Below are 13,507 nucleotides of genomic sequence, written 5' to 3' on the forward strand. Positions count from 1 at the left end.
AAAATGAGGACCTGGATTGTGGGGGCAATAAACTGACTTTGTATAAATATACATAAATATGAAGGCTATTGCTTAATGCATTGTAAGCCGCCCTGAGTCTCTGGAGAAGGGCGGCATATAAATCAAATTATACGCGCGCACACACACACACACACACACACACATATATAATGCCATAAAAGTAAATTAAACTACTGTGTTGAGAAATTGTACTCCTGATCCTACAGAAACAAAAATGTGTATGTGTGTGTGTATGAACAAATATTATATTAATGTAAGTTATAAACAAATAAGAACAAATGACCCAGTACAATATTTGGCTGCCAATAACATGGCCACAGATATGTCCTAAATAATGTATTCTTCCCCTCATTTACATCTAAATACTTGCAATATACAAACCAAAAGGCTGAAAGACTGTCCTATATATTAGACACTAATAATGGAGGAAGACACATGTGAGGGGCCTCAATAGAATAATGTATTTGTCACACTGAAGATGATTCAATCAGGCTAAAAAGTTTGTTTGATTTTTAATGTTATTTTCAACACAGCTGCTTGAATGTCCTTGTTCCGGAGGCAATAAATGATGGGATTCAAAATGGGAGGCAAAACAGTATATGCAACAGCAGAAAGCAAATCTATAATGGGAAAGGAAAGAGATTTTGGCCTTAGGTATGAAAAGAAAGCTGTAGACATGAATAAAGAAAAAACAGTCAAGTGTGGACTGCAAGTCGAAAAGGCTTTGTATCTGCCTTCAACTGATGGAATCTTCAGCACAGCAGATATGATGTATCCATAAGAAGCAAAAATGAATCCCACACAAAAGGAACCCACAATTAATCCAAATATCCAAATCAAAATTTGATTAACTTTTATATCTGTGCAAGAAATCTTTTGCAATTGTGGAATATCACAGAAAAATTGCCCAATTGTGTTTGGTCCACAGAAGTTTAATTGGAAAGTGATGACTGTTTGTAGTGATGAATAGAGCAGGGAGCTGATCCAGGATGTAACTGTCATTTGATTGAAGGTGTCCCAGTTTAGCATGAGACTATATTGCAGAGGATGGCAAATAGCTATATATCGGTCATAAGCCATGATGGTAAGCAAGAAAATCTCAGAACACGCACTAGTAATAACTAAAAACACCTGAGCAATACATCCAGGAAAAGTAATTATTTTGTTATCCGTCAGTGAAACTGCCATTGATTTGGGGACTGTGGTTGTGATATAACAAATATCAGTTAAGGACAGGTTGACCAAAAAGAAATACATGGGAGTGTGAAGTTGATGGTTTAGAATCACAACAATAATTATGAGTAAATTCCCAGCCATGGCTACTAAATAAATGAATAGAAACATGACAAAATGCAAACATTGAGTAACATGATCATCAGAAAATCCCATTAGAAGGAATTCTCTCACAGAAGATTGGTTGCCTGTTCTAGTTCTTTCAATCATTCTGGACTAAAACAGATGAAAAAAAAGTTAGTAACGGAAACAAATTAGGGAAAAATGAGTTTTCACTACAGATCACTATTATCTATTTACTGTCAGAATATAGTTAAAATTATTGTCAAAATGTTTTATTTCAAAAGTTTAATGGATACATCAAACATGCTTACTCATTTCGTATATGTGGAAATTGTTTTTCCCATAATACAAGTAATAGTAATATAAAATTTTGTAGAAATTCTCAGCTTGTCATTAAGAATTCTAAAGTAAAAAAATATATATTACACAATGTCAAGGTGTCAGATGGAAAGCAGTAATAGGTTGAGTGGAAATGGTGGAAACTTATGCATAAGATTTGAAATGGTCCATTCCTCAAAATTATGCTAAAATGTTTAAAATAAAATATTCAGGATGTGGATGTAAAGCAATAATGCCTTCAAGGAATTATGGAGAAAAATCTGTGTACAGTATTCAAAATAATCTGCTTTTTAAATCTGCATTAAAATATTTTAAAATGTATTATTTGATATCAGTTTCACTATACTAGGATGTGAAAAAATATGCATATAATTAGATTAAGCAACTGAAGAATAAATGACAAATTGCATAATTTGAATTTTTTTAATTAATAAGGACATCCTATCAGAAAGGTGAATTGGTTGCTTATTATGCAATACTGTAGACAAAAACTGATTAATACAGATTATAAAATTTAGCAATGGAAGGAAATGTATAGAGGTATTTTACTATGTATTATTATTAATACCTATTTAGCACTTATTTAAAATTAAATATAAATTTAACTTGTCAACTATAAATTGCTTACTTCAGAAGTAATGAATTGTACTATTTGGAACAGAATGATGCATGGCTATTCACACAGCCTGTGTTAATTTTGATAAAGAAAGATAAATAATTCTGCTAAATTCCTTTTTACCTAAAATTGTAGAGAAAGCCAAATCTTACAGAATGGGATAAAATTAACAGGAAGAAATTATTCTTTCAAAGAATATTTTCTAGTAGTTCACCAAATCCAATAAATAATTTCCTTCCTTCCTTCCTTCCTTCCTTCCTTCCTTCCTTCCTTCCTTCCTTCCTTCCTTCCTTCCCTCCCTCCCTCCCTCCCTCCCTCCCTCCCTCCCTCCCTCCCTGCTTCTTTACTTTACTTTACTTCCTTCCTTCCTTCCAATTTGCTGGCATCAGTGGTACTTAATTCAAGTTAACTGTTACAGAATTGTGAACTGATCTTTTTTATATATAGATAGTCATAGAGTTACAAATACTCCTGCTTTTTAGATACCAATATATTCTCCAAAAGCTTACCCCATCTGTCAACCTCATTGAATTTAATATGATGACTGTTAGACAGGTGAGTATAGCTTGCAGTGTACAGATAATAATTAGTCCATTTTAATTAAATGTATTACTGTGATATTTTCAGATTTTAATATACTTATTCAAGTAATAAGAAAAGCCAGGATATTAGATATTCTATTAATACAAACAAGGTATTAATTAACCGCTGTAGATTTGCATGAAGGGCCTTTCATTAGTATTACATGATTTAGAGTCAAAGTATAACTAATTTATTCCTCATTACAATATTGCCACTACTTATTTAATTCAATTTTATTAATTTATTTATATATCCAAAGGGCACAGTGGCTCAGAAGTTAAAGCCATTGAGCTTCTCAGTTGGAAAGCTGACATTCCAGGTTTGAAACCTGAGTGCTACATCATACGGTGAGCTCCCATTACTCGCCACAGCTCCTACCCATACATACACTTCAGTGGGAAGGTAACAGCATTCTATATGCCTTGGCATATGTCATGCTGGCTACATGACCACAGAGGTGTCTTCGGACAATGCTGGCTCCCTCAGCCAAGAAACAGAGATGAGCATCATCCCCTAAAGTCAGAAACCGTTACCTTATTTATATTTCTTATTTCTTAACTGCCCATATCCCTCAGATTTACCTGAACTTGAATCCAGAAAAGCTATTCGGCAATGTTTTAACAGATGGAATGGATGAACTTTCAACTCTGTTATTCTATGTTTTATGTTCAAACAAAGAGAGCTCCACTTACCTCTGAATTTTTTGAGAAGAAAGCTTTGCCAGTCTTTTTAAATATAAATGCTCTATTGTAGAATGTTTTGCTTTGTTGAGAGAAATTATGTCATCTGTTTTCTGTTCCATTTTAAGGAATCTCTCTGATGGGAATCTCAATTCCCAATGTAATAAAGAAAGTTTAACTTCTTTATACCTTCTGACCTGCCATTATGTAGTACATTTTAATGTCTCAATTAGCCCTCTCTTCTTCTGTCTCTTTTTTTAAAATACTGATCTTGTCCTGAATTTGAGAGACTGACTAAAGGAGCTTCCTGCGAACTCTCCTATCAGCAGGAAGACTTCAGTTGATAGTTTCCACCCCACTTCCATTGTGAGTCTATTAAAAATAATATAAATATGAACTTATGAAAAGCTTTATGTTATTTCTTGCATACAAAATCCATAGCTATACAGGTACACAAATACACAGAAATACAAATACAATAAAACTTAAAACATGTTTCTTAAATCCATTGGGTACAAATCATTCAGCCTTCATTATCTCTGAAATAACAATTTTTCTTCTCTCTTATCTAAGAGCTAGGAAGGCTCCCTAAAAGGTCAGAATGATTGAAAAGAAAAGCACATATTGTCAGTCCTGCAAAAAAAGTCAGCCCAGAAAAAAGATAGTACAAGGATTATTGCAATTTTGTGTTACTATTGTACATTATATTAAAAGAATTTTGAAAGTTTAACAGGATTCCCTTATTTAAATTTTATTAAACCAGTATAACTTGAGATCAATACCACCTATGAAATAGGATTACAATCCTGGTCAAATTATTAATATGTTGCTCAATACATGGGTACATGTTTATGGAATGAATGTTATTTTCATTTGATATTTATATAAATGTCAAAATCAGACTTTGCAAGTAGAAAGCAAACTGTCTTTTAGGATTGAATAACCTTGTCACTGAGAGCTTGTCCCTGAATTAAGAGCCATTTTTTTATAGTAGTGAAAATGTTATGCTAGAAATTAGGAAACTATGGATTCTAGACCTCCTTAGGTATGAAAGCCACCTGGGGGACAATGGGTAATCCCATGCAGAACTTAGTTTACGTACCCTGACAGAATTTATGATTTCCTGACCATTTTTCAGAGAATATAAATGATAACACAAAAACCTTTCTTTCACTCATGGTTAGTGTTTGGCTGAAGCCATTTATTATCAATCAACTGTGTTTACTCTTTTTCAATCATAATGACAACAGAAACTACCCAAATGACCCTGATCAAAAGTTTACATACCCTGGTGATTGTGGCCTGATAACATGCACACAGGCTGACACAAAGGGGTGTGAATGGCTATTAAAGGTAATCATTCTCACCTGTGATTTGTTTGCATGTAATTAGTGTGTGTGTATAAAAGGTCAATGAGTTTCTGGCCTCCTGACAGACCCTTGAATCCTTCATCCAGTACTGCATGACGTTTCTGGATTCTGAGTCATAGGGAAAACAAAAGAATTATCAAAGGATCTGCGGGAAAAGGTAGTTGAACTGTATAAAACAGGAAAGGGATATAAAAAGATATCCAAGGAATTGAGAATGCCAATCAGTAGTGTTCAAACTCTAATCAAGAAGTCGAAAATGAGGGGTTCTGTTGAAACCAAACCATGGTCATGTAGACCAACTAAACTTTCAGCCACAACTACCAGAAAAATTGTTCGGGATGCAAAGAAAAACCCACAAATAACTTCAGGTGAAATACAGGACTCTCTGAAAACATGTGGTGTGGCTGTTGCAAGATGCACAATAAGGAGGCACTGGAAGAAAGATGGGCTGCATGGTCGAGTCTCCAGAAGAAAACCACTACTACGCAAATGCCACAAAGTATCCCACTTGCAATACCCCAAACAGCACAGAGACAAGCCTCAAACCTTCTGGCACAAAGTCATTTAGAGTGATGAGACCAAAATTGAGCTTTTTGGCCACAACCATAAACACTACATTTGGAGAGGAGTCAACAAGGCCTATTATGAAAAATACACCATTCCTACTGTGAAACATGGAGGTGGCTCGCTGATGTTTTGGGGATGTGTGAGCTACAAAGGCATAGGAAATTTAGTCAGAATTGATGGTATGATGAATGCAGTATGTTATCAAAAGATACTGGAGGACAATTTGCATTCATCAGCCCGGAAGCTGTGCATGGGACATACTTGGATATTCCAACATGACAATGATTTTAAACACAAGGCCAAGTCGACCTGTCATTGGCTACAGCACAATAAAGTGAAGGTTCTGGAGTGGTCGTCTCAGTCTCCTGACCTCAATATCATTGAGCCATTTTGGGGAGATCTCAAATGTGCAGTTCATGCAAGACAGCCCAAGAATTTACCTGGAGGCTTTTTGCCAGGAAGAATGGGCAGCTTTACCATCTGAGACATCCACACATACCACAAAAAACTTCAACTCATTGATGTTAAAGGGGGCAATACACAGTATTAAGAACTGGTGTATGTAAATTTGTGATCAGGGTCATTTGGGTACTTTCTTTTGTCATTATGATTGAAAAAGAGTAAACACAGCTGATTGATAATAAATGGCTTCAGCCAAACACTAACCATGAGTGAAAGAAAAGTTTTTGTGTTATCATTCATATTCTCTGAAAAATGACCAAGAAATCATAAATTCTGCCAGGGTATGTAAGCTTATGAGCACAACTGTATCCTGTTGCAAACCAGTAGTAAAGGGAAGTAGAACCCACCCCTGAATAGCCAGCAACCTAAATCATTTCCTCTTTTTTTAAAAAAATAAATAAATATTTTGGTCGCTTTAAAAGAAAAAATAAAAAAGCGATAAAATCCTATCCTCTCAGAAAAGGAATAATAAAAATCAAACAAAAAAGCAGATTAGCTTTTAGTACAACATTTAATCTTGGTGACCTAGAAAAAATATTGATCAGTCTTTGCATTAGGTCAATACAGAATCAATTCAGAAGTAGAGAACAAACATACTATCACTGAAAATTCATGATGGAACATAGTTATTAACACCAGTGTAATATTTCAAGCCAGAATGATAAAGTCTTTTCATTGAAACAGAATCTATTTCAAAATATGATAGTTACAATGCATCCAAAATTTTTCATTTCTTGATAAAGTCTACATTTTTATTATTGAATCCAGTATGAATCCCACATTTAAGCCCAATGCATCTTCCCAAAAGTACATTGAACAAATGTTTTATAATTGGGACAATTCTATATAATACATTTAATTGATTCTTCTCTCATTTTGATGGTGATTACAATTTCTAAGTATCTGGAAGACCCAAGATTGTTCTAATGTAAAGGTATTGTATTGCAACATTCTCTCCTATTCAAATAATGCTTATAAACAAAGACTAAAGACCTATCTGGATAAAACTTGTACTTCTATGTTTTTAGCATTCTCCAAACAGCCTTTTGGATGTCCTTATTCCTGAAGCTATAAATGAGGGGGTTGAGGACTGGGGGCAAAACTGTGTAGAGAACAGCAGAGAGCAAATCCAAAGTCTGGGAGGAAAGACTTTGGGGCCGCATATATGCAAAAAGAGTAGAGATTAAAAATAAAGAAAAGACAGTCAGGTGGGGAGTACATGTGGAGAAAGCTTTAGATCTGCCTTGAACTGAAGGGATTTTTACCACAGCCAAGAAAATGTAGCCATAGGAGATAAAGATGAGTCCACTACAAAATGAATCTACAATGATTGCTACAACCAAAATTAGAATTTGATTAATTCTTGTATCAGTACAAGAAATCTTTTGTAAATGAGGAACGTCACAGAAAAATTGTTCAATTCTATTGGATTTGCAGAAATTTAACCTGAATGTAAGAATGGTGTGTAACAGAGCATGGATCAAATTGCTTATCCAGGAAGCAGCTGACATTTGTAAACAGGCATCCCAGTTCATCATTAGTGTATATTGCAGAGGATGGCAAATGGCCACGTAACGGTCATAAGCCATGACAGTCAGCAAAGAAAGCTCAGAACCTCCAAAGGTGAAAACTGAGAAGACCTGAGCAGCACATCCAACATAGGAGATCTGCCTGTTATTTGTCAAAGAAGCAGCCATGGCCTTAGGAATCATAGTTGAGATGAAGCAAACATCAGAGAATGACAAATTGACCAAAAAGAAATACATGGGAGCATGAAGGTGGTGATTCAGGATCACAACAACAAGTAGAAGGACATTTCCCATTAAGGATAATAAGTAAATGATGAGAAAGATTACAAAATACAAAATCTGCATATCATGTTCTTCAGAAAATCCCATCAGAAGGAATTCTGTTATAATGGATTCATTGGCCATTTAGTTTCTCTGACTTCTTCTGGATAGAAAGAATATCATAGGAAATTAGTAGAGAAACTGAAGGTACAGAAATACTCATATTGTAGTAATAATGATATATGCATACTAATAAATTCTAATTTTCTTAATGTTTGGTATCAGGGTCACTCATTCTTCAAAAGTAAAATAGCCCATTATATATCTAAAAATATTTAGTTTTTTTTCTCTGCATCATATATGACAAAGTATATCAATTTCCTGTTTGTTAGAGTGGATTACGTTGAACAAAAAGAGGCACTTAGGGAAAGAGACTATAATAATACTAAAAAAGAAAGAAGGAAACAAAGAAAAAAACTGAAACAATGAAAAGATTGATATATTATAGCTGGTTTGTTAAAAGGATTTTTTGTTCCTAGGGACAATACTATGTATATAGCAAAAATGTATATATATTACTCTTTCTTTCTCTACTTTCCCCAGGACAATGAATAATATTGATTTGTATGTTAATTTTTAAAAAGCTGCTAACAAGATAGAAAATGAATATATAAGTTTTACCATTCAACATTTTTCTGAATGTATTTTCAATTTCATTTATATAATTAAGGAATTCAATATTTATTTAAGTAACTATTATTCAACAGGAAACATTTACAGTTTCATACAGGGTGGGGGAGGTGAAATATTGCACATTTCTACTGAAAGTTATATTTTCTTAAGTTAAACTGTGCCTCCTTCTCTCTCTCTCTCTCTCTCTCTCTCTCTCTCTCTCTCTCTCTCTCTCTCTCTCTCTCTCTCTCTCACACACACACACACACACACACACACACACACACACACCAATTTTATTGGATAGTATGATATAGTCCTCCTGGATTTCATGCATATGTCTGATATCTGAATTCAGTGAAGCCAACCGTGATGTAAATAGGCATACAATTGCAGAATAAAGAATTTAATGACTTACTAGAGCAATATAACAAGTGCCACATTAAATAAATATTGATACAATAATCTGTTCATTGTTATGTGATCATTTTTAAACAAAAGTTTTGTAAAAAGTGAAAAATGGAACTACCTTAGAATACTTACAAATAGTTTCTTTCATGATATTATAAGTGGTGATAAAGCTGATATATTTTTCTTAATAAATCTATATTTATTTCAATTTATTCTTGGCAGTCCTTGAGACCAAACAAATACATTTCAGATCATGTATATTTTTAACAGGGATAAATAACTTCTTTATTTGAATCATTTTGAATCATATCTCAGGTTGTAAAGCTGATTGTTAGATCTGTGAAAAGTAGAAAGATTACTGTATCACCCTAGACAAAAATTGTGGCCAGTCCAAAAATAGATTTTTATGGCATTATACATTATAGTCTTCCTAAAAGCAACATTTCCTAGCTAAAAAATCTGCACATGAAAATTGTTCTCTTAAGTGTTCTACTTACCACTGTTTTTTACTGTCTTGAAATATGATTGAAAAGTGATAATGCAAATACATCTGTGTTTTGCTAACATTTTATAGATTCTAACTCTGCTTTAAAGAATTTTAAAAAGTACTATTATGTCACCTTTGTTTTGTCCTTATGAAATCACTCCCTGGGGAATGCTCATAATTGTCATGCTGAAGTGAATGTATATATTACATAACAAAAAAAGAATTGATTTCATTTGCTATCTATCTATTCTCCCTCATCGTACTTTAAGAAAAAAGCTGAATTAAATGAGCATCTTGTCTGGCCTCCTTCTGAAAGACCCAATGATTGATATTTTCTCCTGGCCTCAAATTAAAATTCTGCAATGAAAGCAAAATATTTCTGTATGCAAGAATAATTAAGCTTGTAGTCCATGTTTCTTCCTTCTGTTCCTGAGTAAACAGACCCCCCCCCAGAGAATTGATGGAATGCAGTTGTTTTATAAGCTTTGAAATATATCTTCGTGAAATACTATATCTCTGTGAAGTATACCACAAACATCATGTGGTAAAGTAAAATGGCTTTGTTTCTTCTTTGGAGGTCTATCTTGGAAGTTCTCGTAAACACTTCCAGTTACTAGAATAGGAAGATGAGGTTTTTGAAAAGACCCACAGTGTACTGGTCCCCTACTCAACTTCACAAAAAAATCTACATCAATTCACCTAGCCATAGGGATTCCTAATTAGAATCCACATTCCCATAGGAAGCTCTAACATATTTTAAACGTGTATAATTTGCCACATCATCTATGGAAGGGGAGACTAAGTAATATAATGGTTTGGTATAGCAGAAATGCCATGAAAAAGGCTTCAATGTTTAAGCCTAATGCTTGAAAATAAAATAGAAATATCTTACTAAGAGGCTAAAACTGCAAACTCGGGGCTATGTACCAGAGAATAGGAATTTGATGCTTTGATGGCCCAGTTATTGAAGGCTTGCTGTTTAAACAAATCAAAAACTAAAAATGCTAGCTTGGTATGGATGTGGGTTGGGTCAGGGGTAAAATGCTCCCGGTTCGGACCAGCTCGGGCAAGTAGGTAACGATGGCGGCGGGCAGTTCGGAGAACCGGTAGCAAAAATCCCTTCCCCCCACCAGCCTCCACCTTTGCTCTTCAGACTGAATCCTGAGCCACTGGTTGCAACGCCTGCCTTGCTTCGCTTGCTGTAATCCCTGCAATCCATTGCATCAGCAAGCAACTGAATCTTCCTGCCTGCAATCAAGCTCATCGGTGAGCAGCTCTATCTGTCTGCCTGCCTGCCTGTAAGTTTTTTTTCCCTTTTGGGAGCTTTAAAGAAAATAGTTAATTGGGGGTTTTTTTATTTGTTCTTTTTTTAGACCTACCCATTTAAAGTTTAGGAAGTTTTAAATTTAGCTGCTTTTACATAAAAATAAAATAAAATAAAATAATATTTGTGCAGCTTTCTGAGATTTTGTATGTTTCTGTAGTGTTTTACTCTAACTACACAAACACACAAAATCTCACAAAGCTGTATGTGGAATTTTGTGTGTGTAAAGTGTGAAAGTTGGTTTTTTGGCCTTTTTGTGGCTGTGTGAGGTTCACGCTTGTTGCAGGGGCCATTTTGGGTCTAGCACAGCTGCTTTTACATTATGGGTGAGCCAGTTGTGTTGTGTTGTGTTTTGTAGACTAAAAAAGGGCAATGAAGTGATGTCGACTTGGCCACGCCCACCCAGTAACCTGACCACCAAGCCATGCCTACTAATTAAGCCACGCCCACAGAACCGGTAGTGAACATTTTTAGATTTCACTCCTGGTTTGGGTCCTCCTGTCCATTTTCTATAAGAAAGACCACTATATAAGCTTAGTCTTGCCACTCTCTCAATGAATAGGATGTTGTATTCTGTCCCCACTGCAATTCAATAAAATTGGCTCAAGCTTATGATTGCCACTTATCAATTGGATTATGGGGTTTCATTGGGATCCCATTGGGGTCTCATCTGAGATAGAGGGAAAAAGTAGCAAAAATACATGAAAGAACAATTTTAAACATTTGTAATTTTGTAATATTCTAAAAAGAAAATCTTAACTTTAAAGTTAACAGAGCCTGTTCCATGTTTTCCCAAAGAAAGAAAAATATGAGGAGTTGAACAATAACAGCAGAGCAAGTCTGCTGCTGTCATGTCCATGACTGAAGGCTTCCTGAAAGACTATTGTGATGTAACATAGGATTCTAGATCTGACAGATTGATGAATGGATCATTCAGGTATTTTACGTATGTGTGTATGTATGTATGTGTGTATGTATGTATGTATGTATGTGTGTATGTATGTATGTGTGTATGTATGTATGTATGTATGTATGTATGTATATGTGTATATATATATATATATATATATATATATATATATATATATATATATATATATGCATATATATATGCATATTCTTTCTAGCCAGGTTTTACCTACGTAAACTAGGTTGTTCTGCAGCCCTGGTTCTGTGACGACGCCTTAAAAGGCAGAAATAGCTATCTGAGTCTCCCAGAGAGCAACACAGAGTTGCAGTTTGTCAACAGAAAAAAAGCCCAGAAGTTTGTGAATGAGATTTCACAGAACCAGGGCTGCAGAACAACCTAGTTTACGTAGGTAAAACCTGGCTAGAAAGAATATGCACATAAAAGCTTACGAAAAAGAAAAAGACACATTGTACCTTTACAGAGGGAATATCTGAGAAGTGGGTGTGGCTCACTGACGACGCCTTAAAAGGCAGAAATAGCTATCTGAGTCTCCCAGAGAGCAACACAGAGTTGCAGTTTGTCAACGGAAAAAAAGCCCAGAAGCTTGTGAATGAGATTTCACAGAACCAGGGCTGCAGAACAACCTTGTTTACGTAGGTAAAACCTGGCTAGAAAGAATATGCACATAAAAGCCTACGAAAAAGAAAAAGACACATTGTACCTTTACAGGGGGAATATCTGAGAAGTGGGTGTGGCTCACTGACGACGCCTTAAAAGGCAGAAATAGCTATCTGAGTCTCCCAGAGAGCAACACAGAGTTGCAGTTTGTCAACGGAAAAAAAGCCCAGAAGCTTGTGAATGAGATTTCACAGAACCAGGGCTGCAGAACAACCTTGTTTACGTAGGTAAAACCTGGCTAGAAAGAATATGCACATAAAAGCCTACGAAAAAGAAAAAGACACATTGTACCTTTACAGGGGGAATATCTGAGAAGTGGGTGTGGCTCACTGACGACGCCTTAAAAGGCAGAAATAGCTATCTGAGTCTCCCAGAGAGCAACACAGAGTTGCAGTTTGTCAACGGAAAAAAAGCCCAGAAGCTTGTGAATGAGATTTCACAGAACCAGGGCTGCAGAACAACCTAGTTTACGTAGGTAAAACCTGGCTAGAAAGAATATGCACATAAAAGCCTACGGAAAATATATATATATATATATATATATATATATATATATATATATATATATATATATATATATATATATATTCTATTGAAGCTACTGTATATATGGGTGTATTTGACAGCAGCCATTTTCAAGGACATTATCCTTGATACAGTTGGTGATAGTTATAATGCATCCAGAGTTCTTCATTTCTTGATAAATTCTATATTTTCAATGTGGAATTCAGTACGAATCCAACACCTTTAAGCCTACTTCCTCTTTCAAAACTATATTAAACAAGACATTACAGAAATAGGATAATTCTGTGCCATATATTTAACTGTTCCTTCCAGCATTTAAATAATTATCATTTCAAGCATTTGAAAGACCCATTTAAAAATAATTACTATAATGTGAAGATTTTGCATTACAAAGTTGTATACTATATTAATAACGGTTATAAATAAAGGGGAAAAACCCTGGATAGATATATATTTTAATTTATTTTTAGCAAATCCATATTTATCTCAGTTTATTTGTCTTAGGCATAAGAAATGGCAACACTTGTGAATAAATACATTTCAGTTCAGATATGTTGCTGTCTTGAAATATGATTAAAAAGTGGCAATGCAAATACACCTGCACTTTTCTACCATTCATAGATTCTAACTTTCTGCTATGAAGAACTAAGAGAAATAACAGTTATATTGCCCTTGTTTTCTATTATGCTTCAAGTCACTGCCTGGGGAATGATCATAATGATCATGCTGAACTGAATACCTAAATTACAAAACAATAAAATAATTGATTTTATCTGT

General features: G+C 34.7%; 1 protein-coding gene and 1 pseudogene across 1 annotated transcript; both read right to left on the bottom strand.

Annotated features, from left to right (window-relative positions):
• Nucleotides 1-513: 513 nt before the first annotated feature.
• Nucleotides 514-1,464, bottom strand: LOC117668756 (olfactory receptor 14A16-like). The gene has a single exon (XM_034422818.1). It carries the CDS (start codon nt 1,462-1,464, stop codon nt 514-516), a length of 951 nt encoding a protein of 316 aa, XP_034278709.1.
• A 5,392-nt stretch (nt 1,465-6,856) lies between these two features.
• On the bottom strand, nt 6,857-13,045 carry LOC117669021 (olfactory receptor 14A16-like; annotated as a pseudogene).
• Nucleotides 13,046-13,507: the final 462 nt, after the last annotated feature.

This window comes from Pantherophis guttatus, chromosome 4 (genome assembly GCF_059756535.1).
Source record: "Pantherophis guttatus breed Tessera chromosome 4, ASM5975653v1, whole genome shotgun sequence".
NCBI classification, from domain to species: domain Eukaryota; kingdom Metazoa; phylum Chordata; class Lepidosauria; order Squamata; family Colubridae; genus Pantherophis; species Pantherophis guttatus.